Raw genomic sequence first — 26,025 nt, 5'->3', positions numbered from 1 at the left:
TGATAACAAAGTGTGATATGCATAGCCAATATTTGACCGTGGAAAATGAAGCATAGACAAAAAAACTCATATATGCCTCTTTTTCTTTGGTAGATATAAGAGTGTAAATGAACCAAGAGTATTTTTCGTAAAATTAAAGCCATTAGAATATATGCATATGCATACTTCTAGTGAGTTACAGATAAACATGTTATTAACCGTCTTGGTAAAATTCTGATGGGTGAAGAGCCACCATCTTTTCTCGAGAAAGTGCAGAGCCGGATACAACTGTGAAGCACGACATGAAAGACAATCGTTGTAGGCTTTAATGGCTAAGTGCAACATGATGCTCCTCATCGACGGGTGTGGAGTCGGAAGCACTTTTTTACAATTGGCCCTTTTAACTGCAGTAAACCTTGTTGGTGGTTGGATAGCGAAGCTAACAACTCGGATGAAACAATTTGTCAAAATGAGGAGCGCATGTGGATGCTCCTTCTCCACTGTCCTGTTGGTCATCAAACCTTGCTGAGCTCCTCCTTCAAGTCAGTTCCAAGCTAATGAGCCTCAGTAGTCATAACTGTCACAACATGTACAAATTTTAGAGAACTTGCACTGCACCAGAGGGCAAAACTGAAGGGTCCTCAATGTCAACAGATGTCCTGAAGCTATACCTGCAAGGTTGCTACAATCCCTCTGTTTTGCCATCTTATCACCAAATGCCAAAAGGACTGCAAAGCCCCATACTCTACGCAGTTCCATGGTTTCATTACAATACTTATATTTTGACATGCTAAATCCTCAAAATTCGCACCAACTTGTAAACCTGAGCACTTCTAGATGGCAATGCCAATTCCAAGGAGTTGCGACAACCATCAGCTCTTTTGTCACAAGTCCTCCGCATATACTGACTACTTTTGAGGGTTCCACATCCACCATATTTAGTTTCATCCGTGTTGAAGATGAGTTGGTATTCCCCAGCTTCTTCCACACCAACATGATATGACTGATGGGAAACTTCAGGATTGAAGTTAAATACGAAAAGGAAAGGACCTCTTGTGAAAGATATGACCATGCTTGTGTCATCACAGTGAAGAATGTTGGGTGAACCTCTAGAAATTATCCTTTCATTTTCATCCAAGCTCATGACATCCTTGTCAAAGTTAAATACATGTTTATGAAAACCTTTGTCCAATAGTTCCCATTGCCGATTAGCAAACTGGAAGGAATAATCATTGCTTGGCATAGGAAATTCAACTCTTTCTGGATGTGCAAACTCATTGCCCATGAAGTTGAGATAAGCGCCTCCACTTGTTGTGAAAGTAATTAGTTTGATAATTTTCAACAACGAAGAAGCTCTGATCAAATTATCATCAACAGAACCAACAGAGCACTCTCCTGAATTAAGAATTATCTCAGCGAAAGACTTGCGTCCTGATATGGACTGGTTATGATTTTCGGCATACGAGAGCATATTCTGGTTACTGCTTACTAACACTTTAATAATCTTATTCATGCTCCATTCTCGTTCAGGAACATTTTCAAGATGCCACAACCACATTTCTGGAACAGAAAGATTGACCCAGTAGTCGAATCCTAATCCACCTTGAGTGGTTGGCTCACACAATCCAGGATAAAATGTTGCATCTTCAGCAATTGTTATAATATCTGGATGAAGCTGATGTAACATTTCATTTGCTAGAATGAGATATATCAGTGCATCCTTGTCAACATACTGATTGCAATACTCTTCCATGGCACCAGTAAAAGTAGAAAACCCATTATGTGTATATAACATAGAAGACAAAGAGTGAAACTGGAATCCATCAATCCGGTATTCAGTGACCCACCAATTCAAATTGGACAACAAGAAGTGCAGAACATCCACATCATCATATTTAAACATCCTGGTGCCCCAATACTTGTGATGTCCTCTTTTACCGCTGTGGAAGTAGCAGTCATTAGAACCATCATAAAGTGATAAGCCAACCAGTTCATCTGAAGATGCATACGAGTGGACAATATCCAGAAGCACCACTAATCCAAGGCCATGCGCCTCATCAACTAATTTCTTAAAGTCATCTGGGGTGCCAAATCTGCTGCTGACTGCAAAATAATTAGTGACCTTATAGCCAATGGAGGAGTAATCCTTGTGCTCCACAACACCAATCAGCTGAACAGCATTATATCCAGCCTTTTTTATATGAGGTAGGACTTTGGATGTGAACTCCTGAAACGATGAAACCTTTTGCTCTGATCCACTTATGCCAACATGGCATTCATATATTCTAAGTGAACCCTTCACCTTTGGCCGTCCAAATCTCCATTTGTAAATTTCTTCAGGAGGAGGTTCCCAATGTACTGCATAGGATTGCTTCCCTTCAGCATCTGGAAGAACATATGTAGCCCAAGCAGGAACACGTTCTAAAGCACCATCAGGAGTATTAAAATAAACCCTGTACTTGTCCTTATGAGAAATCGTTGGGACATATTTCTCAAGCCATGCTATTCGACCTTTCCTCATTTCAACCCAGTAAGCAAGGGGGGGTTTCTTTGCTTGAAACTTTTCAAATGATGCACGATCCGTCACAACATTGAAAATGTCAAATGGCTGGCCATTGTCAATGATATCATAGGAAGGCCACATGCTTAAGGAGTCAGCCTTCTCCGATGCTTTAAACTCATTGTATCTTGTTTGGGCATCAGGAATTTCACCTAGCTCCTCCTCTGTTTGTGGACCATTCGGGCCAAACATTTGCTCATACAGCTTAACAACCATCTCTAGCTGAGACTGCCGTGACCTGATTTCTCCAGGTTCCCAGTACTCTTCTTTCATCCTACTCATTATTTCTTCAGCATCAACGCCATTGTCACCTTTATCATAATCGTCCACATAGTTGTATTCCTGGAAAAAATATTCATCTTGTTCTTGCCCTTCCCTGAGCTTATCTTCAAGTATGATAAACCAATATCCAAAATCATCATGTCCTAAATGACCTTCCCTGGCACAGTTCTCAGTGGGCGACCACTGATTAAAATCACCAACCAAAGAACAATAGCGAGCACCTGGTGCCCACTCCATGAAATCGATGCGGTGCTGTCGATGCCGGTGCATGCCCAATAACTCAAACCCAGAAGATGCCTCTTTCAGATCAATAAACCGAGAACACACCTCCCACCTGCGGTCCTTCAAGGCCTTGTGCCGGTCGCGGAGGAACTGGGCGAAGGCGCGGTCCGAGACGCCGAGCTTGGCGAGGAAGCCCACGGGGTCGACGGCGTCGCCACGGCCACCAGGCCGCTGCTGCCTCTGCTGCCGCGACCTGGGCGGGCGCTCGCGAGGCGCGGGAGAGGAAGAAGACGAGTCGCAGCGGAATGGGTAGCCATGCCGGCGTCCGGGATGAGGGCGACAGCTTGGTGGGAGATGTGCGCGGCCTGCGGAGGTTGGGCAGCCGTCGGCGCCGACAAGGGGAGGAGGGGGCCGCGGGACAAGCAGGAACAGAGGGCACGAGGTCATACTTTTGAGGTTGGTGCCGTGGCTGAGGAAGGGGAGGGAGGAGCGCCGGAGGGAGGCCGTGAGCAAGAACTGCCGGCGACGGCAAAGGGGTTTGCAGAGGGATAAGCTTGGGCTGACAGAAACGAGTTACGAGTGTGATGACTGATGATGTTTTTTTTTTCTTTTGGGGTAAAGCAATTTGCAATACGATGCAAATGGCAAGCGGGCCGATCGCAACCCGACGGCGATAAGCCCATAAGCGGCCCAACGAGATCCGGACTCGCTCGAACACGCCCCCAGCTAGGGCCCAAGCTAGGGCTCCTCCGCCACAAGGCCTTCTTCACCCCCGTCGGACCGCGGCGGCGGCGGCGACGGCGGCCGCTCTCCGGCATGTACAACGGCGTGGGGCTGCAGACCCCGCGGGGGTCCGGCACGACCGGGCACGTCCAGGCAAGCAAGTTCCTAGCCAAGCCTCGGCCCTCTCCCTCCTCCCCCTCCCCCTCCCCCTCTGAGGCCGGCGGGATGCGGAAGCCGAACAAGGACATCCTCGAGCACGACCGGAAGCGGCAGGTGGAGCTGCGGCTGCTCGTGCTGAGGGACGCGCTCGAGGAGCAAGGGTACACGGAGGCCGAGATCGAGGCACGCGTTGACGAGGCGCGCAAGGCTGCCGAGGCCGAGGCGGCAGCGGAGGAGCGCCAAGGGTATGGGGGCATATTGACTACTTCTAGTTCCTGTTTCTCATTGATGCGTCTCCCTGCTTTTATTTTCTGCACTAGTTATCTCATTTCGTGTGCGATTGCGTAAGTCCTGCAGAGGATGGCAGATGGCAGGTATCTGTAGCAACATCTGCACTTTCATGTTGGGGTTTCGTTTTTCTATTGTGTATCATCGAAGTGAAATTGTTGTCCTGTCTGCATTAGAGATGCTCATTCCTTTGTTGTCTTTGATGAAATGATGTGCAGTGGTAGTAGTTTAAGACTAGGTGGCACACCGTAGTTTGCACTTTACATGTTTCATTCGATTGTTGTTCTGTTTAAGAATATACTGCTGGCCTGCTGCAATTTGTTTGTCACAAGATGGTGATTCCTCTCAGGTTCACGGACACACAGAGCCACCATGCCGCGGAACAGAAGGAGAGGCAGCTTCAGACTATGAGGACTGCTTTTGGGCTCGAAGGCGAGAATGTGCACAAGAAAGGTGGGCTGTAGAAATTGATGTGGAGAGATGGGCGTATTCAGAAGCAGACTATGATCACACACAAGGCGATAAAGATGTAGAAGAGTTTCGTCCTAATTAGTGTGCTTAAATGAGACCTAGAAGACACCAAAAGTATGCTAATGTAATCTGAAACCAAGGTTGTCAGTAATATGAAATTGTTCTGAATCTTGTGAGAAGAGGTGAACTTAAGATAAATTTCAGACATAAGTAGTCAAGTAGATCATATGAAGTATCAGAAGAATTTGAAATGTGATGATATGGTTTGGTTCCTGACATCACATTCTGGAGCTCTGTAGTATATAAATCTTGTAAATGCCATGCACCATGAGAAGGCCCCAAGGGCATTGATTGATAACATCCTTTCAGGGGAGAAGGAAAAGCACGACATTTAAGCTTGGATCAGACTAATCTACGGAGCGCAGAATTCTGGCGAAAAAGGCACAATGCAATGGAACAGCACAATATTTAGGCTTGGATCAGACTAATCTGCGGAATGCAGATTTCTGGTAAAGAAACACAATGCATTCAGCTGGAAGGATATAAATCTTCATCATGTAGACTCGTGTGACTCGTGTGAAAGTAAGCCTGTTCTCAAAGTTCTCTTTTCAGCGAACTGAATAATCTTCAGTCATATGCAGATGGAAACCTTCCGGTGTTGAAAGCTATTGTGAAACGGTGCTTAGTTGAATACCGTGAAATTGTTTTCCTGTTTGCCCTTTGGATCGTTGGTTGTCTGTGTTGAAAATGGTGAGGCAGAATAGTTCGTTTGTTGTCTGTGTTGAAAAAAAAAAATTAGTAGCTTCTGACTAGATGGCACACACTTTATTTTTCACTTTACGTTTTAATTCACTTGTACGTTGTTATGTTTGGAATGTGGTGCTGCAATTTGTTTCTCACAATATGGTGATTCTTGTTTCACGGACACAGAGTCACACACAGAGGCACCATGCTGCGGAATGAAAGGAGAAGCAGCTTTAAATAGGAAGCTTTCGGGCTAGAGTACACACATTGACATTCATCAGTTAACAAGCTCGAAGAGCACAATGGGGGCATAAAATTAGATACTCATCGACTGTTAACAGAGCTCATTGAAGCTTAGGCTCTGTTTGGTCCACCAACTAAATTTTAGCTAGCTAAATTTTAGTCACTTTAGTAGCTAAAGTTTCAAACACATTGACTAAAAGGAGCTAAAATAATTTAGTTTCATTAGTCACCCAAAAATAACTAAAATAATTTTAGCTATCTAAAATTTAGCAAGGGGAACCAAATATGCCCATAGTTCAGGCTAGTCTGCGGACCGCAGAATTCTGGCAATTAAACGCAGTGAATTCAACTGGAATACATCTTCCATCATACTCCTACAGATGTCAGATGGAACACTTCCAGTGTTGAAAGCAATTGAGAAAAGCAGCGCTTCCCTAGCCGTCACCATGGCATCAATGTGATGCACCGCAACATGGCATTGGTGCACCGGATAGCACTAGTGAAAACAAAGGAAATGCTATTTCATCGAATACCAGTTGAAATCGTTGGTAAAATCAATATCAATTAAAAAAAATACACAATCATCGTAACTAGACGCGGCGCTATACCGGCATTTCTACGAGCATCTGGCGAACGTCCCTTCCCCCCGAGGCGAAGCTTCCCACAGCGAAATCCCGCCTCGCTACTTCCCTCCCTCTTCTGTGCCCTCCTCGTCGCCGGAGCCGGGGAAGGAGCTCAAGTCCAGCATGAACCCCTCCACCTCGCTGCCCTCCGAGTCGTCGTCGCCCTCCGCGCCCGCGCCGCCGACGGGCTCCGTGATCTCCCCGGCCTCGCGCGCGTCGGGATCCTCCGCCTCGCCGTCGGAGCTGGAGTACCCGTCGGGCCTCGCCATCGGGATGCGCCGCGCCATGCGCCTGTAGCTGTAGCCCCGCGCGCCACACAGACGCGGCAGGAGCGGCGGCGCCGACACCACGGCGCGTGGGGGTCGGAGTTGGGCTTGCGGATGGTGGCGCTGGCGCCCGAGATGCGCGGGCGGAAGCGTCACCGGTCCTTGGGTGAGGCGACGGAACCACTCCGCCGCGCGGCCATTGAGCGTAGCCGTCGTAGCGGCGGCGCGGCGGAGCATGTCTCGCGGCGGCTGTGACGAGAGGCTTGAGCAGTTTGGGCCTTGGGCAGGGCGGGGAATCACAAGACTCGCGTTGGCTCCGAATTGGAGTAGGACTGTAGCCCTGTAGGTACAGAAACAAAACCCAAAAAATAAACGGCATGTTTTACTCAAAATGATGTAATCACAGCATCAAGCAACTTTGTTTAAAACAAATATTCCACCATCTTAATTTATATATTTTCACTCATATTTTATGCTTCAAATAAACACGTGTTTAATGAGATCCAACTTGTGGGAGAGAAACAGGAGAGAGAAACAAGCGGCGACTCTGCCACTGTGGCTACCGCTCTGCCACTCTAATCTAAAGACAAGAGAACCACCGGCGCCGGCGGCAGAAGGCCTAGGCCACGTCAGTGAAATGAATGCAGGTGGTTGGATGTCCCTTGGACGGTTGTGATGGTGTTGACCCAGGGAGTAGAGTTGTGGTTGGTCAGAGCATCCGTGCGTTGTCGTCTGCCCGTTGGCTATGTACATTTGTTGTCGAACCACGATTGGGTGCAGCACAACGGGCCCAATAGTCATTGTCTCATCCAAAGCATGGCATTCTGTAGGCTTTTTGGGTGGCTCCAGCGGCCTCGCGTCCATGCTCGCGGCACGAATAGTGTCTAGCCACGCTAGGCTGCCCATGGGGTCATGCTGCTGCAGGCGTAGAAGGGCCCATTGCTCAGTGTCTTCCGGTGGCTGTGGGGTGCTCTACCTTGCAATACTTGGGCAGCAGCCCATGCCTTCCTTCGTCTCCCAATCCTCTTCCTGACGGCTGCGCTAGGTAGGACACCCAATTCTCCCCATTTTCCATTTTCCTTTGTTTCACCGTCCATCGGTCGCGCCTCATCGTTTGCTTCTCCGTGGCGAGTGGTGCGTGGCGGCGGCACACCGGCGTGGGTGTCGGGCCATTCTGAGCCTCACGCGGCGCCGCGCAGCAGCGGCACTGGTGCGGGCTGACCAGGGGAAGGGCGCCCGTCGACGTGACGCACAGATGGGCCCCGACGGTGAGTGCGAGTGCGGCGCAGCGGCAGGGCGAGGGCAGGTCCTGTCGGTGGCCACGGCGTCCGGGCTTCGTCCTGTTGGTTGTGCGAGATGAGTCGCCCTGGCTTATCGTCATCCTCGCTTTTTCTTCACGGTGAGTGCGAGCACGGCGCAGCGGTGGGGCGAGGGCAGGTCCTGTCGGTGGGTGCGGCGTCCGGGCTTCGTCCTGCCGGCTGTGCGAGGTGAGTTGCCCTGGCTTATCGTCATCCTTGATTTTTCTTCATTTTTTTCCATCTATTTGTTGTGCTTCATGGCTTGCCTCTCCGCGTGGCTCGCTGTGTGTGATTTGTAGGTGTTGAATGTGCTTCAAAGGGTGCGGTAGATCTATGGTGTGTAGCAGTGCTGCACTATGTCCCTCATGATGCCTGCTCTCGACAATGTCCATGGAATGTGGCTCACAGATGGGGATCTTGGTAGCTCATGATGAGATCGCCTCGTAGACGTGCCTCACATCTTGATGGGTTCTGTTTTGCTTTATTGTCCTAGTTTTTTTTTCTTGCCTTATTTACTTAGTAAAGATGACAAAGTTTTATGGTTTAGCTGACCTGTTTGGCTTGCTTTGTTTGCTTGGATTCCATAGAAATTAAGATTTTAGTTCATTTTTTAAGATGTTGCTCGATTTGCAGCATTATGATTGTACCTGGTGTCTAAAAAATTAGTAAAGTTAGGTGCAGGTTTATTGCTTGGGATAGATTGCTTCTACTGGTTAGGTACTGTGAACTGAATTCAGGTTAATTTTGGTTTGTTGCAGTTCAGTTCTTCCACTCATATTCTATCAGATTGCTCCATAAATCTATGTTTCGTTCACTGGCTATATTTTTTCCTTGTCACAGTTAACTGATTTGTCTGGTTGGATGTCCGTTGGATGGTTCCATCACAACCAGATTAGTTGAGGCATGATGTTTCGTTCACTGGCTATATTTTTTTCCTTGTCACAGTCAACTGATGTGTTGTGTATAAGCATGTTGGGTTAAATGTATGTCAACACACTGGAAAATTTATTAAAACTATTGGATGATTGGGTTAAATGTTGCCTGGTGTTCAGGAAGGTCTAGAACTGAAAGCACGAATGATGTTTCTTATCAGCTATTTTTTGCTGTTAACTACACTCTGGTCATACAGTTATTATTGCATAGGAAAAGCAATATATGTTCGCCTCTGTAGCTTTTGACACTGAATTATCCGATCCTTTGAGTATGTCCTTTTCTATTGTGCGAGGTTCAAATTTGAGAACAATTAGGCAACCAGTAACCTGTATTCCTATAGGTTTTGCTACCATTTTGGTATTGTCCTATGAATATGCTCCACAAATTGATTTGCTTTCTATTTTTGTTTTGTCGCTTTCCAGGTGTATATTGAAGCTGAAACTAAATTAATTTTTGTTATTGTTTGGAGCCTGGCAGAGGCTTACCTAGGTAATTTAGTTATCACTTCACTGCTTTTTGAAAGTCTTAGAATCAACAATTTTGAAAGTCCTAGAATCAGGCATTTTGCCTAGGAGCATATCAAGTCAGGAATTGAGTGGAAACAGTGCTTGTAGCTGGGATATTTTAGTCACTCTTGTTTCAGGGTCTGGACCATTTTAAGCAGATGTACTATGTATGACATCGTAAAAATGACTTACCTGGACTCTCTATACAAATTAGAAGATAGCACAGAATAGGATGTAACCTCTATATTAATATGTCATTGTTGATATACTATTTACACATTAGAGTTTGAAGGCTAGAAAAACTGCAGTCAACAGAAAATAGGTTGTTCATATCTTATTTATCTGAATGGATGTCCATTCTTCCCAAAACTGAACAATAATGAAAGGACACTATTTCTTTTGGCGTCTCTCAATGGAAGATAGGAGAAATTTGGCTTTAGCACATTGTGACACTACAGTTCTGTAGGATTTCACAGATTTGTTTAGTTTACAATTCCTATAGGACTTTACTAAAAAACATTAATACTCAAGGTTGATGATCTGGTTGGCTTGGTTAAGGCTCATGTCGTGTCAAAAACTGGAATAGTTTTTTTTACATTGCCTATTTGGCTTCTTTATGTTGCTAAGAAATCACGATATATCACATATGTAGTGGTTGAGGTGTTGGTTGAGTATAGGCAGTAGTTTCATATAGATTTTCATTTTATATCTTCACACTGACCGCCTGTTTAGTTCTGTCTTATTTCTCCATACCACTTCAGGATGCCTAACCATGTGTTAGCAACAGTCATGGAGATACCAGAAAATAGTCGAGGTACAGATTCTCATTCTCAATAATTATCATCTTAGCACCTACATTTTTTGGTACAAATATATCTGCATTCAATGTTTCAGAAACACGTTGGCGGTATGCTGTTATCGCAAAGCCAACACATACATACAGAGCACCACTTCACCGGATCTCAAAAGAAATTGCTGACACAATAGCAAATCAGCTAGGCACATATATCACTGCCTCTGATGTAATATACAAATCACCAAACTTCATCATCAATCTGCACAACCATCACTTACAGAGACAGGCATTGTTATCTTCGACTCTATGGACAAGAAGCTTTTGCCTAGAATTAGTGCCATGGTCAAAGAAACATGAATTAGCTAAACTACCTTGGATTGTAGGTAAAATAAGTATATGACATGATTTGCTACTACCAAACCGTTTGTAAATTACTGTGCTGAACTCTAAAACTCTTATTTGCTCTAAACACACAGCTGATCCAACGGGTGATCTAAAGATTAGTATTGACCCACTGACGATACTACCGGTGCCATCCCAGTTGCAAACACAGACAGGTAATCAATGCATCACCTCTTTTCCTCAGCTAGATACTGCGAACTTCAAACCTTACTCTGACAGTCCATTTAGGCAACAAAGCTCTCAAGGATACCTATGCCAGTATGATAGGCGTCGATTATGACCTCACAGCACCTGACTACAGCTACCTGGTGATTGTGGAATTACGAGACTTCTACCACCAAAAGTTTGAAATTTTCAGAACATGCAAGAGTAAAACCATCCAGATGCAGCACCTGCTGCAAGGGTGTCTACGGCAATTCCAGAACCAAGCTACCACCATTCATGACACCATTCAAGCTCTTGCAAACAATGTCATGGATGATAGGTACAGATGCCTTTGTGATTTTGCTGGTCATTTGGGTTGTGATGCAAACCATGCTTGTATGAAACATACCATTATAGGTCAGCACATACATCTAATTCAAGCACAGTCTGAAGAGCCTATCAACCTGAATGGTTTCAAAAGAATTTCACCGTTTCATCAGGTATGGTCTCCCTATATAAAGGAACCATATATTTCTGAAACACTGTTACCTTTGTGGATGAATTACATCAGATATTAGAAACTAACATAGACGTTACCAATGTAGGTTCCGGTCCCAGCAAGGTATGTCACCCGACTAAAAGCTATATATGCTGCAGTCACCAAGGCGGTATATGGAGCAGAAGGCATCATTACAACCACAGAAACATCCACATGCCATTTTGAAGCTTCCGTAACCATACAGGGATCCACACACAGATTCAACGAGGTTCCTCAAAAAACTGCAGCATCAATTGAAGCGCTTGCCATTTACTGCTCCCTAAAAAAATTTCAAATGCGCTTGGATATCAAATAGTTGACCTCAACTACCCAATCTTGGCACAGGTGGTAACTTCCCTGAACAACCTCAGTCTGCACATCGGTCTATTACAAAGTTGTGCATCGTATGTCACAACAGACTTAGATGAGGCCTGTAAAGGTTTCAATCGATTACTAAAAGAGTACAATGTGGCATCTCATAGCATTGAGAGTATCAACTACTTAGATAATGCAGTAGCTGAGCTTGGTAATAGCATGAAGAGCTACTATAACAAGATTATTACCTTAGCAGATGAGTTCTCAAGCTCAGAGGTAACAAAAAGTAACCTCCCTTTTATAGTGGCTACAGTGATAAGGTCATGAGAATAACATCCCAGCCTCTATACATGTGCAGATTCAGATTTTTTGTACGTATTTGGACACTGAGTCACTGACTGTTGTATCAGATCGGTGGCTTCAAGCTGAGAAACCAGGTAACTTTCTCTATAACTATTTCTCATGATTTTGTTTTTGCATTCCTTCTACGATATGAATCCATGTTGACTGATTTTTGTGAATCACACTAAATTGGATAAGCTGTGTGCTTAGAATCAGATGTTTTGGTTTGTATCTTGGTGATCTATTTCTATTTTGGTGCTTAATTTATAGGTTACTCATCGACAAAAACAATTGAGTGTTAGTCTGCTGTTTTATATTCTCATGTGCCATGACATATCATAGCCACCTTCTTCTCTTATACACAGCCAATGGAGCATATGACTGACAAAGAGATAATGCCGTCACCATCAACAGGTGTTCAAGCACCGACAGCAAAGCTAGAGGCTATTGTCCCCAGTCATATCAAAGCTGGAAACTTCATTAGTGGCCCTAGAGATCAAAGGAACCTCAAAAGCTGATGCCACTTTTCTTAAGAGCTATGTCTAATTATCTGTTGCTATGAATTTTGCTATGTGCGGATGTCGAGCCTTTGTGATGCAACAAAAAAACGAGACCACCTCCTTAGTGTTCTAAGACTGCTTTGTTATAAAATTATGTACTACGTATTTGGTCATCCACTGTCCCTGGGCGAGACTGTTTCATGTAGGTTACTGGATACCTTTTATATATGCCTCATGTAATACATATGTAGTGTATGAAAATCTTGTGTGTCATCTTCATTATTTGTCAACGTTATTCCACTTCCCATATAGAGCTACCGTCATGACTCGCGCACATGGGCGCACGCAAATCACTAGTTCTTCTACATTGCAGCTAAGCATTAAAGATCGACGAAATCCGCCACCACTGCTTGGTAGCTCGGGTGACCTGGAGCTTCTTGGAGTCGGCGAATATATCCATTAGCTCTGCTCTTATGAAAAACGTGCCGGTCCAAGTTCAACTTTGATCAGTTTTTAATAAATCATATTTGTATTTATATCTCTTAATAAATTTACTATAAAAACATATTCTAGTAAGATCATGGATGTTAATACTTTTTAAAATAATTTTAATCAAAATTTAAACTGTTTGATTTTCTTAAACGTGAGAATTGTATTATTTTGTGGATAGAGTGAGTACAAATGCGTTCCACAACAGCCAGCTGAGATACTACTTTTTTTTTTCTTTTTGAGAAGTCGCTGAGATACTACTACGCCCAACATTTTGTTGGTGCCAATTTGTATCCTATATGCCGTATATCACGAGAAGTTTCTTCCGCGTACGGCTAGATACCAAATCTTTTGCAAATTTCAATTCATCAACTGCATTAAAACAGAGAGAGAGAGAGCATCCGCTGTGCAGAAATATTGGAATTTGGATACATTTTTGCAGGAAAGAATTGATTGAGTTCGTATCCGGCCCGTAGTCCATATCCAGCAGACGAGAACCTCCCAAAGAAACTACAAGTATACATACTCCTAGATATTTCTCGCTACACTTCCCGTTACACGACTGGCTACGACTACGACGACGATCCACGAAGGCGAACCATGGCCAGCCTGGTGAGCAAAGCGTCGAGCGCCGTGGCCGCCTGCGCGCGCCGCCTCAGGCGCCGTCTCCTCCGCGCGCGAGGGCTCCTCCAGCTCCAGCGGAGCGGCAGCAGCAGTGTCTGCCTCGGAAGGCAGCTCGTGCTAGCTGACGGTGGTGGCAACGACGCCGCCGCCGCTGGCACCGGCGGCCATCGTCGCGAGGAGGATGGCCAAGGACAAGTTGCCCTGTGGCGCCGGGCGATCCTGATGGGGCAGCGCTGCGAGCCACTCGACTTTCCCGGCGCCATCCACTACGACAGCTTCGGCCGGCGGGTCCAGTCGCCCCGCTGCGGCAGCCACAGGAAGGCGGCGGGCGCGCTGTTCTGCCGCTCGTCGGACGCCGTCGACGACGCTGTCAACCGTCATGGCAGCCAAGGAAGCATGATACGCCTACCTGGCTACTGAGCAGCACTGATGATGTTTATAGGATGCCATGCATGTGTTTGCATGGCTGCATTCTTGACCCGGCCGATCCTTGCGTGCATGTGTTGCTTGTGTAATTAATTCTTTCAACCTTTTTCTGCAAAACAATGCAAGACATTGGTCGATAGCTGTACAAAGCATCTCCAAGAGTTTGTTAAAATTCACTTGACAAATCTTATGATTTAACAACTCCCTAAAATATATGACAAGGCCTTGTTTAGTTCCAAAATATTTTGCAAAATCGACACTGTAGCTTTTTCGTTTGTATTTGACAAATATTGTCCAATCATGGACTAACTAGACTCAAAAGATTTGTCTTGTCAATTTCGACCAAACTGTGCAATTAGTTTTTATTTTTGTCTATATTTAATACTTCATGCATGTGTCTAAAGATTCGATATGACGGGAAATCTGAAAAATTTTGCAAAATTTTTTGGGAACTAAACAAGGCCAATAGTTTGCTATTTGGATTTGGTAAAATTAAAAAAATAGACCCACAACATGATCGGATGCAACTGTTTTCAACTGTCAATGTTTTTCAACCGCAACACTCTTCCTGCCTGGCGACGCGAGACTCGTCGCAACCCGACCATCGTGCAGATTTATATAGCTTTCAACTGTAATTTAAAGAACCTTTTGTTTACATGTTTCAGAGAACCTTTTCATTGTGCCATTGTGATTTAAATAAATCAATTTATATTTAAATATGATGGACGACAAGGAGTCTGCAGCATGCACGTCAATTCAACTGACACCTGCACGGTTGCACCTGTTGGTGGCCGGCAGCATCCAATCTGACACCCGAACCTATAGCAAGCAGGCATCACGCAGGAAACAGACGAACTTTGGTGCAGCGCGTCAATTCGCTGCGGCGCGCGGGAGGCCGATACGCGGGGATACGCGCGCATATATGCGCGTGCGGAGGCCGCACATAGCAAGTGGCTAAAATTGCCAACCTCATTTGCCAATCTGTTGGAGACTAAAATTTCTTGTTTTGCCAAATAATCAAGGATGGCAATTGGAGATGCTCTACCATGCTAATTCAATTTTGAGGAAAGAAATACAAAAAACATGCTAAATCGTAGGTCATATTTGTATTTGATATAGGCTCAAAAAAGTTTGAGAAGCCAAACCGGAGAACCAGTTGGTCTGTTAGAGATCTACGGTACACCTCCAAGAACAGTCTTTGCAACACCAAATTATCAGTACGGGTGCGAAAGGCTATTTCTTCACACAAGAACGGACGAATTAATGCATGCCCTAACATTCAGAGTTTTATTATTCAACAATAAAAGGACACCGTAAATGCTCCAACAGGACAATGTCATGTTTTTTCAGAAATTGTTGCGCGAACCTACAAATTCGGCACCGATATCGTACCAGCTGATGGCCGAAAATTCAGAACCTGTTTCTGATGCCAGTTCTGCAATCTCTAGTCTGATACAGTCTGGCCTCAGTGTTCTAGCAAGGCAACATTTTTGTACAAGATCTAGTGGCATTCTAATCGCATTGATGCATGCTATGAACAACACATCCTGCATTTAACCGCTTCCGTCGAGCTGCCCATGGGAGAGGAGGTGCGCCAGATATTGCTGAAAAAAAAAAGAGAAAGCATACATCAAACTCGCATATCAGGCAGCAAGAATATATCCAGAACAAGAACATATGAAATTGGGTGTTTTCTTCTGACAAAATATGAATTTCTGAGTGGTAAGCATGTGTAGCCAGCAGTGAATGATAGACAAGCGTGTAATGTCCTTACTGCATGGTAGGCATATGGTGGTTTCCCTTGCCGGTCAAAATGCTTCGCCATGATGGAGAACTCTATTGGGCCCCATTCGTCTATTTCAAAACAATTGCCTAATGCAGCCTTGTAAAGCTGCAAACCACCAAATGAAGTTGGCAAAGGAAATAAACAAATAGCAACTTTAAATCTGCATATCATTGACAGTAACAAAAGCTCCTCCACATGTATTTATTAAAAAAAATATCGTATATTCAGTTTCCACACCTTTGCAGTGTCAGTCAGTAGCTCAGTACCAGCAGGGTAGGAAGCATAATACTGGTCAGCCCTTGAGATCCCAGCCCTTGTCCTGCAAAAATCCCAATCGAAGAGTATTGGCAGGTGAGAACATGAACAACTGAACAAGTAATGAAGTTATGGACCTGTAATAAAAGAGATAATTCTGGTTCAGTGGCCACATACGTATTGCTTGTGTAAGCATAAGTAATGAGGGCAGTGAAGCAGTAGAATCCAGCATACGACACCATACGCCGAAACTTCTGGATCTTCAAAACCTCCTTACACTGATAAAGGATATCCATCTTACTACACCTGAATGTTGATTTTAGGGGGAAAAGAACATCAGTTAGACACAAACTTGGCACTAAAGAATAGTCAGGTGATAAGAAACTGCGTGTAGTTTAATAGTACTTGAAATCATTGCAACAAATCAGAAAAAGGTTATGTATTAAACTACTGCACTGAATCCCAATAACATGAAATCAAACTGAAGGAAGGCAAAACATTTGCACCGCAAAAAAGCTTGGCTAGTAACAATCTGAGCATAGTTTCTTGGGAAGGTCACAAAATACTAAATAGGCATACCCAAAAAAAAAAAAAAAACCAAAGTAACACATAGCCAAGAGAACGGATACTTACAGGGGACTTTACAAAGTTTCATGTTCCTACATGTTACATTGATTTTCGCTAAGAATTTTGCTACAAAACCAACAGCGGCATACACATTCAACTGGTGATGAGCCCCAGAGAAGCTCTGTCAAACTAAATCAATCTGCAGAACCTCGTGAAGGATAGAATTCCAATTTTAAAAATTGTCTGTTCTCTTATCTTATAACCAACAAGAAGAATTTTATCAAATAATAAACGTACTAAACTATGCATCCCACATCAAATGTAAATTGTGCTGTCATAGCAATATGTCTGAGAGATCACGGTGGCTGTCAATAGCTAAATATTCAGTATACTCACTGGACTCGGAACAGAGTCATTTTTTACTGAACACATCAGGCGAGGTGATCCGTGATCCAGCTCTAAAGCACAGATGGAACGGGACAAACGGTAAAAGCTGCAAGCACATTTCTCTGGGCAATTTCAACAAACACCTTCCGTGCACACCGGCGGAGCCAAGGCCCAGCCACCCCGGGCAGCTGGCCGGCTCACACGGTACAGCAGAGGCGGGAGGGGAGACGGAGGTGCGTACGCAGGGTCGACGGCCGGTGCGCGCAGGACGGAGGCGAGGGCGCGAGGCGACTGGCGAGAGGCGGGAGGGGGAGCCGCCGACGCCGCCGCCGAGCCTGGGACTGTCCCTCCGTCGCTGAGGGACCGAGCCTGAGCGCGAGTGGGGGAAGGAGCAGAAGATCTGCGCTAAGGGACCGCCGGACCGAGCCTGAGCGGCGCTGCGAGGAAGATGGAGGGGGCGGGGATAGCCCGCGGTCGCGCAAGGGGCGTAGCGCGCGACCCCCGATCCGTGCGCGCAATTCCGAGTCTCACACACACGATGCTGCCCCAGCCACAGGCATGCCCGAGGCCCAGCTACGTCTTGTTTAGGCCTTGTTTAGTTCAAAAAAATTTGAAAAATCGATACTGTAGCACTTTCGTTTGTATTTGACAAATATTGTCCAATCATGTACTAACTAGGCTCAAAAGATTCGTCTCGTCAATTTCGACCAAACTGTGCAATTAGTTTTTATTTTCGTATATATTTAATACTCTATACATGCGTCTAAAGATTCGATGTGACGGGAAATGTGAGAAATTTTGCAAAATTTTCTGGGAACTAAACAAGGCCTTAGCTAAAAAAAATTACAAAATTTTTCACATTCCTCATCACATCAAATTTTTACATTAAATATAAATAAAAAATAATTAATTGCACAGTTATTTGTAATTTAAGAGACGAATCTTTTAAGTCTAAATTAGTCTATGATTGGATAATATTTGTCAAATATAAACGAAAGTGCTACAGTGTCAATTTTTGCAAAAAAAAAAATTAAAACTAAAGAAGGCCCTAGTCTGACGTAAAACAAAAAAAATCAAAACACTTTTTTTTGAGTGGCTAAACTTTTAAATGGGCATTCTTTTCTAATTATGTTTGCACTAGTATGTACGCACGACGGAGAGATGCATGGGACACCTTGGACGACAATCGCCGCAACTGGTGAAGGAGCTGCGGATGGCAGCTGCAGGAGTCGAGGCAGATGCAGAAGAAGCAGGGTTTTAGACGTGGGGCAGAGAGAGGGAAGACCTTGCCCCTACCACCACTCGCCGGCCAGCTCGGCTCCTTTTTCAGTGTGAATTGGACATGGTGCAGGCCTATTTATAAGTAGATGGACGAATGTGGAGCCCTTGAGGACAAAAGTCCAATTTTCTTCTTGAACTATAAATGTTAGTTTTTTTTACTTCCATCAACTTCTAAAACTGTTTATTTTTTGCCCTATTTGGTTCACTTATTGAATTTTAGCTAGCTAAACTTTAGTCAATTTATTAGTAGCTAAACTTCCAGACACACTAAAAAAAGAGCTAAAATAGTTTAGTTTTATTAGTCACTCAAGAGTAGCTAAAATAATTTTAGTTGGCTAAAGTTTAGCAAAGCGAACCAAACATGGCCTTTATTTATCTTAGATGATTTTGGATGATGGTTTTTTATATGACATCGCATCATAAGAGGATAAGGACTAAGTTAAAAGTTCAGGGAGATAAGTCAAGCTACAGATATTTTAAAAAATATCCAATAAATCATAAAATAATTACTCATCACTTTATCTAAATATTTATATAATAAAAGTGATGCAATTAAGATCCTAAAATTTGGTTTGCCTCGGAAAATTATGAAACTATTGTTTTCTAAAACCATGCTCTATCTTATGGTGTTTATTTTGAATATTTATGGACTCATTTTTGTTAATCATTATGGACTTATATATTTTTGTGCAGAATTTCAATGCACAGATAGTCAGTTGCCAAGACTATTAATGTAAAAAAAAGTTATCAAGACTGCTGAATCAGTTTTACAAGTGATGAAATAATCTATCTCAGCACACAGTTTCATATAGGCTAGCTACATCATTTAATTGTGATATGCTCTTATGATCAATTGTGGCATATGAAACATAGAGCCTTGCAATTGCATATAATTCTTTGCTTATCTCGTGAAGAAGATCCTCAAAATGAAACAAATTGATCTCGGTTTATGTTTCTTTGCATTTTATTGTGCTGATAAACGTGATAGATGAGTTTCATCTTAATGAAACTCTATTTTTCTCTTCCCTCAAACAACATGGCAACCAAGCAAAATTACCGATGTGTCATAGTTTTAAATGAGAGTAAAACACCCCACTAAGAGCGTCCACAGTACTAGCAAAATTGCCAGCTGACATGAATACGTGATGGAACTAAAAATAGTACCACCGAGATGTGCAAAATCGCCAGCTGACATGAATATGTGATGGAGTTCTGAAGAAAAGAGATATAGAAAGAGATGTTATCAAAAGCTATATAATTCTATCTATTCACTCGTCACTAGCAACTTCATTTTTTACATTCTTTCTCTTCCTCGCCATCTAAAAAATAATATCAGGTAGCTATTTGATAGCTTGTTGGAGACGCCCTAAGATCATAAAGGTTTCATCTTTCATGGATCTATAAGCTACCGACTTGACTTTTTTTTTTTTGAAATGACACAATAGAAGAGAGACTATCAAAGACATAGCCTTAGAGCATTTTTTTTTTGCGACGGACTATAGCCTTAGAGTATTGACACAACCAAATAGCACTAACAATATTTGAGATAGTACTTAAAATAATAGTAACAAATTGAGATGCTATCTGAAGGCAATTATACGGGTATAGTATACGTCATTTTGAGTATCAATTTATTGGATATATATATGAGATCCCTTCCCAGTATAAATATGTTGCAGCTAGCTAGCATTGTGTTTGCTGGCTCGTGTTTTTTGCAGGCCTTCTTTTTATCTTTTATTTTCTGCATGCCTTTTATCTTTTATGCAGGCCTTTATCAGGATCTATCTGCTAGTCTATCTACAACATTAATTATTAAGTATGAACTTATTAAATAATACTGGTCATTTATATAATGTCAAGATTTTAGATTCTCATTTTCCTATGGGACATCCAATTAATTCCATGCCTACTACTTTTTTTATTATCGATATATAAATAAGATAACACCAATATACAAATTTCCAATCGCCCGTCCCGATCGATCATCTCTGCCTCGTGTGCGCGGGGGCGAGTTCCCACACCACCGTACGTCACCGTCCACCGCACCGCACGCGCCGTCGTCCATGGAGAGTCTCCTCAGCAAGGTGTCCAGCGCCGCGGCCGCCTGCGCACGCCGCGTCTCGCGCGCGACGCGACGCCTCCCGCGCACGGCGCGCCGCCTCCTCCAACGCGCACGGCGGCCGCGCCGGGACTTCAGCCAGCTCGTGCCGACCGACGACGATCACCATCAGAAGGAGGCCAGCGACGGCGCCGGCGAGGAGGAGGGCGGCAGGGAAGAGGAAGAAGGCGGCGGCGGCCTGTGGCGCCGGGCCGTTCTGATGGGGGAGCGGTGCAAGCCGCTGGACTTCCCAGGCGCCATCCACTACGACAGCTCCGGCCGGCTGCTCCCGGCGGCGCCCTCGCCCCGCAGCGGCGCCGGCGGCAAGGCGGCGGGAGCGCTGTTGTGCCGCTCGGCGCGCGACGTCGACGAGGCCGCGACGGCACCCAGCAAGGCTAGGCTGGCTAAGGCTAAGCACGTGTAGGTGTAGCCGCTCCGCTCCCGATCATCGGCGTTAATGGCTGCCATCTCTCCGTGCTCCTTCGACTCGCATATGGAGTTGTGATGGTTGCTTGTTGCGTTCTGAACTTAACGAATGGATGTCGTTTGGATTTGCAGTAAATCGCTCAGTAAAAACTAAAATGTACAAGGAAATCACCTGAATTTATCCAATGAATGAACTTAAAGCGAGTTTGCTGTCCCTCGTTGTTTGTTGGAAATAATTTTGTGTGTGATAAATTAAGGGCGTACCACTAATCATCATAAGGCACTCCCAATGCAGAAATCACCATAGTTTCTATAGACATTAATTATGATGTCACCTAAGCATTTTGCTGATGTGGCAATGTAGTTATTGAAGAGAGAGCAAAAATCATAGAAACTGGGTCTAACTTAGAAACCACGTCTACGCGAAATCCAAGACATAAAGTGATATGATTGGTTGAGAATGGAGAGAGAATGAATATAATTGAATAACAAATTATTGTATAGAAACTATCCCCATTGGAAGCATAGTTTCTATACATAGTGTCTATAGAAATTAATATGTATAGAAACTATATGTAGTTTCTAGCATTGGGAGTGCCCTAAGGGATTAATTCTACAGTCCATCATTCCACCTTGTGACCAAATATGCACGTGTAGTTTCCTGCCTGCCTGCACAATATGAGGCTGTTTTGGTTGGGCCCCTGAGCCAAACCAGGCATGGCAAATCCAACGTTTGGGAGTAATGTCATGGATCAAGTAGCTGTGGTCAAACATTCCATCTGAACTCATCCCCAGGCAAACTGTGTGGACTTGTGGTCAGGTCAGGCATCCATTTAAACTCGCAGGCATGCATGCTATAGTTTCCCATTTGGCCCAAACACAATGGGCCGACCCGAGCATGGCACGGCGAAGCACGACCCAAGCACGGCCCGGCCTAGGCACGACATGCCTAGCATCGTGCTCGTGCCTGGCCTAGCCCGGCCGTAGTGCCGTGCCTGGGCCTAAAAGTTGGTCCACAGTGTCGGCCTAGGCACGGCATGCCTTAACAGGCCGACACGGCAGCGGCACAGCTCCTCAGCTCCTGGTCGTTAATCTCCCATCCCCTTTCCATCCGACCGTTCATTTCCATCTTGCGATTCCACCATATATAAGCCACGACACCCGGCGTCCCCCTCCCAACCCTAAACCTAATTCATTTCCTCCCCACCAGCCGCGGCTCTGGCTCGCTCTCTCCTCTTTGTTGCGACTACTAGGGATGAAAGTGGTACGGATAATCCTCCGCTCCGATCCGCTCCGAATCTGAATTTTAAGGGTATGGAAAAGTATTTCTAATATCCGAGCGGATACGGATAATCCGAATTCGATTGTATGCGGATACGGTATAGGATATGGGATTAGCGATATCCGTCGGATATGGATTATCCGATAATTAAACGTGGATTATCCGACACTTATAATAGGATAATCCGAATATTTTAAGGAGCCCAAAGAGCCTAAAGTGGCAATATGTAGCCAAAGATGGAATGGTAATCCTATGATTGGCTGATTGCCTATTTCACTATCGCTTGATTGGTGGCTATCATTAAGAGGGACGCAGTCGTTCTGCCTCCTGTGCTGTGCTTGAAGCCTCACGATCACGAAGTCACAAGTCACGCCGGCGGCCGGCCGGGCAACCACGCCCACGCACCGCCATTGGCGCATCTGCGCCCTTGCCTTGTCGGTGCAAGTTCCGCTCGCATCCTCGTATCACAGCTCGCAAGCTCCACTCCGTCCGGTAGTATTCTGTATTTTTGTATTACCTTGATCTGTGATCTACCCCGTGATTAGCTATATTACTCATCAGTCGTGTTTTAGACATCTAGCACAAGAAGTATTTTATTAGTGAATACGAATGATCTAGCACTTCGATCCCATCTTGATCTTCGTATGCATGCACGTACGAATTATTCTGTCATGTGAATGATGTTCGTAGACTAGTTGGTGAATACGTATATTGTAGTATTTTTTTAAAACGCCGGTGATGTACCTGATACAACTTACAAGTGCTGAAGCGCAGTAGTGTGTGTATATATATATATATATATATATATATATATATATATATATATATATATATATATATATATATATATATATATATATATATATATATATATATATATATATATATATATAAATGGCGTCTAAGGATGGAGATGCAAGTACAATAGTAGCAGGGAGCCAAAGTGTGGCTTCATCTTCCCCAGTTTTGCCTATAATTCAGGCAACACCAGCTGCTGGCAACAATACTCAAGCTAATCATACAGAGGTTATTGATCTTGAGACGAACAGTAAAAGAGATAGAGAAGACGAGACAGAAGATGGTGGTGACGCAAAGAAACAGAAGAAGACCACATCAGCAGCATGGGATCACTTCACTAAGTATAAGAAGCTAGTTAAGGTGGATGGCAAGATGGTCGAGCAAGTGTGGGCCAAGTGCAACTACTGCTCTTATGAAAGTCAGCTTAATAGCAGAAATGGTACATCTGTCTATTTGTCACACATTAAGTCGCAGCATTCCAAAGTGGGAGGTCAGACATTGATTAAACTTGAGAAGAATGGTTCATGTATCAGTTCTGTGGAAACTTACAGGTATGATCCAGAGGCCTCATTGAGAAAATTTTATTTGGCAATAATCATGCATGAGTACCCTTTCAATATTGTTGAACATGAATATTTTGTTGACTTCATCAAGTCATTGCGTCCAAGTTTTCCTATCAAGAGTCGCGTCACTGTTAGGAAGGAACTAATGGGCATATTTGTGGAAGAACAGAAAAAGCTTTATTTTAAAACTGTTAATTGTCGCTTTAGTGCAACAATGGACATGTGGACATCAAATCAAAACAAAGGATATATGTGTGTTACTGTACACTGGGTAGATGATAATTGGAATATTCAGAAAAGGATTATCAAATTCATGCATGTAGAAGGGAGGCATACTGGTGCTAACTTGTCTCAAGCATTCACTGAAAGTGTTTTCAAATGGTTTATTGAAAAGAAAATGTTCTCTCTTACCTTGGATAATGCCGCTTCAAATGAAGTTGCTGTGAAGGATGTGATTAAAGTACTTGGAAAGAAGTCTCCTCTAGTTTGTGATGGTTTGTTCTTTCATGTGAGATGTGCAAATCACATACTGAATTTGGTCACCAGAGATGGTTTGAAGCATATTGGAAATGCAATTTGGGGTATTCGGACATTTGTACTGGCTGTGAAGTGCTCTCCTTTACAGTGGGAGGATTTTATTAAGTGTGCAACAGAATGTGGATTGAACACAACTAGGGGTCTGTCACTGGATGTTCAAACAAGATGGAATTCAACTTATCATTTGTTGAAGGACGCCATATATTATAGAGATGCTTTTGATATGCTTCATGAAACTGACAAAAAAAGGTATGAAGGGGTAAAGGTGTCTGATGAAGAATGGGATCAGGCACAAACACTTTGTAAATGCTTGAAAAGGTTCAATGATATCACCGAATTATTGTCAGGTACTGCATATCCAACAGCAAATCTGTTTTACCAAAGCTTTTGTGAAATTAAGGCTTTAATTTCAGAGTGGTGTGCTAGTCCAAATGGTACAGTTAGAGAAATGGCAAAGTCTATGAACACTAAATTTGAAAAGTACTGGAACAAGTCAAATGTAGCCCTTGCTGTGGCTTTCTTTCTTGACCCAAGGTACAAGCGAAAGGCAATAGAGTTTTACATGAGAAAGATTTATGGCCCAGTATTGTACTATGGTAAAGTAGAGGAGTTCATTGCTGTTGTCAAGCAAATGTATCAAGAATATGCTTCTTCCTCACAAAGCCCTGTTGGACCAAACTCTAATGCCAATGCTGAAAACCGTAGCTTTATGGAAGAAGAAGAAGATGATGATGATGATTTTCAGAACTACCTGTATGACACACACTGTGGGGCTGATGAAGGCGAGGCAAGTGACTTGGACAAATACATGGCAGAGCCACCAATAAAGGTTCCTAAAGCTTGTTATGATAAATTTGAGATCTTATCATGGTGGAAGACACATCAAGAGGTATATCCAATTCTAGCTGTACTTGCTCGTGATGTCTTAGCTATCCAAGCATCCACTGTTGCTTCGGAGTCTGCTTTTAGTGCTGGGGGACGTGTCATTGATCCATTCTGCAGTCGCCTTGAACCTGAGATGGTCGAAGCATTGGTCTGCGCCAAAGACTGGGTAGCAGCATCTAGAAGAGGTGATCACTGTCTTCTCATTCTTTACTCTTTATTAAGGCTGTTGAATTATGACAGAATTTTGGCTATCCAATAAAATATATTTCTTCATAATTTGCAGATCATAACAAAGGGGTTGCATCCATCCTTAACGATCTAGAGGTTGCACAGACTCTTATTGCTAATTTGACACTCGAGGATCTTGAGGATCAGGTATGGTAGTTTTACATATATTGGGAGGAATTTGAAAACACTTTTGTTGGTTACTCTTGTGAAAATTTGCTATCTACCAAAATTCACAGGAGAAACAAATGTCTAGCGATGATGAAGACGTGGAATTGAGGAATAAGAATTGCTAAACCTCCTAGCGCTAGCAGTAATAAGATAGTTTGAGGTAAAGCTTTTAATTTTTCTTCTAAATTTTTATGTATATGCAAGCCTGTGCCTCCTAGCACCACTTTATGTCTTTATTGCATATTTTAAGTCTGTACATTGAAATTGCAGGCAACAAAATAATTATCATCTACCAAAATGGAGGATTAATACACGATAAAGAGTGAAGCCGATGTTTTGCTTAGTTAAGAATATTTATTTCTTTTACTTTACATGCTTTTTTATACTCTTAAATCCAAACTGAGGACTTATATTAATTTTATGATCTCCTAAATTTAAGTTGTGGATTGATGGTAATTATTTCGAGTTGTACTGTCGTTTTATGACTTTGGTTAATGAATTGTTTTTCATCACAAAAAACAATATTGAAGCATGTATTATCCGACTTAAAAAAGTCCGCTTCCGCTCCGACACCGGCCCGAATCCGTACCATTTCCGACATCCTGAAAAATCCGTATTCGCATCCGAATCCACATGATATCCGATCCGCTCCGAATCCAATCAAACAAAAAGGATTAGGATATGGGGAAGTCATTATCCGCTCCGATCCGATCCGTTTTCATCAATAGCGACTACGCTAGACTCCAGACTCTCCACTCTCTCTTCTTCTCCCCTTCCGGTGGATCACCACCGGTGACCGGCACTGGCAGACGGCACGGCGTAGTACACCATGCTTCTTGATCTCACAACATTGATGTAGCATCGTCCTCTCGTTGTCATCCTCGTCTGCTC

The 26,025-nt window shown here is 43.7% G+C and overlaps 5 protein-coding genes across 5 annotated transcripts; 2 read left to right on the top strand and 3 right to left on the bottom strand.

Annotated features, from left to right (window-relative positions):
• On the bottom strand, positions 1-3,631 carry LOC8082518 (1,4-alpha-glucan-branching enzyme 3, chloroplastic/amyloplastic). Its single transcript, XM_021457403.1, has 2 exons — positions 651-3,631; positions 1-556 (listed from the first exon to the last, which is right to left on the bottom strand). Exon 1 carries the CDS (start codon positions 3,488-3,490, stop codon positions 770-772), a length of 2,721 nt encoding a protein of 906 aa, XP_021313078.1. The 5' UTR covers positions 3,491-3,631; the 3' UTR covers positions 1-556; positions 651-769.
• Positions 3,754-5,379, top strand: LOC8082223 (pre-mRNA-splicing factor CWC21). Its single transcript, XM_021455147.1, has 2 exons — positions 3,754-4,170; positions 4,563-5,379. Exons 1-2 carry the CDS (start codon positions 3,860-3,862, stop codon positions 4,675-4,677), a joined length of 426 nt encoding a protein of 141 aa, XP_021310822.1. The 5' UTR covers positions 3,754-3,859; the 3' UTR covers positions 4,678-5,379.
• LOC110433311 lies at positions 6,076-6,994 on the bottom strand. Its single transcript, XM_021455146.1, has one exon. The coding sequence runs from the start codon at positions 6,795-6,797 to the stop codon at positions 6,354-6,356; it is 444 nt and encodes a 147-aa protein (XP_021310821.1). The 5' UTR covers positions 6,798-6,994; the 3' UTR covers positions 6,076-6,353.
• Positions 15,128-17,415, bottom strand: LOC8082517. Its single transcript, XM_021455591.1, has 6 exons — positions 17,296-17,415; positions 17,110-17,237; positions 16,092-16,220; positions 15,897-15,978; positions 15,648-15,764; positions 15,128-15,477 (listed from the first exon to the last, which is right to left on the bottom strand). Exons 3-6 carry the CDS (start codon positions 16,208-16,210, stop codon positions 15,427-15,429), a joined length of 369 nt encoding a protein of 122 aa, XP_021311266.1. The 5' UTR covers positions 16,211-16,220; positions 17,110-17,237; positions 17,296-17,415; the 3' UTR covers positions 15,128-15,426.
• Positions 20,137-20,887, top strand: LOC8082516. The gene has a single exon (XM_002458081.2). It carries the CDS (start codon positions 20,213-20,215, stop codon positions 20,669-20,671), a length of 459 nt encoding a protein of 152 aa, XP_002458126.1. The 5' UTR covers positions 20,137-20,212; the 3' UTR covers positions 20,672-20,887.

This window comes from Sorghum bicolor, chromosome 3 (assembly GCF_000003195.3).
Source record: "Sorghum bicolor cultivar BTx623 chromosome 3, Sorghum_bicolor_NCBIv3, whole genome shotgun sequence".
NCBI classification, from domain to species: Eukaryota; Viridiplantae; Streptophyta; class Magnoliopsida; order Poales; family Poaceae; genus Sorghum; species Sorghum bicolor.
The sequence above is the reverse complement of the archived record's forward strand: the minus strand, read 5'-3'. Positions and strand labels throughout refer to the sequence as shown.

Excerpts from the sequence above, each read along its gene's own strand:
- LOC8082518 (XM_021457403.1), bottom strand. The coding sequence starts at position 3,490 with ATGACCTCGTGCCCTCTGTTCCTGCTTGTCCCGCGGCCCCCTCCTCCC.
- LOC8082223 (XM_021455147.1), top strand. The coding sequence starts at position 3,860 with ATGTACAACGGCGTGGGGCTGCAGACCCCGCGGGGGTCCGGCACGACC. Across the intron at positions 4,171-4,562 it reads GCAGCGGAGGAGCGCCAAGG|GTTCACGGACACACAGAGCC; the intron begins GTATGGGGGCAT and ends GATTCCTCTCAG.
- LOC110433311 (XM_021455146.1), bottom strand. The coding sequence starts at position 6,797 with ATGCTCCGCCGCGCCGCCGCTACGACGGCTACGCTCAATGGCCGCGCG.
- LOC8082517 (XM_021455591.1), bottom strand. The coding sequence starts at position 16,210 with ATGGATATCCTTTATCAGTGTAAGGAGGTTTTGAAGATCCAGAAGTTT. Across the intron at positions 15,979-16,091 it reads TATGCTTACACAAGCAATAC|GACAAGGGCTGGGATCTCAA; the intron begins GTATGTGGCCAC and ends GGATTTTTGCAG. Across the intron at positions 15,765-15,896 it reads TACTGACTGACACTGCAAAG|CTTTACAAGGCTGCATTAGG; the intron begins GTGTGGAAACTG and ends GGTGGTTTGCAG.
- LOC8082516 (XM_002458081.2), top strand. The coding sequence starts at position 20,213 with ATGGAGAGTCTCCTCAGCAAGGTGTCCAGCGCCGCGGCCGCCTGCGCA.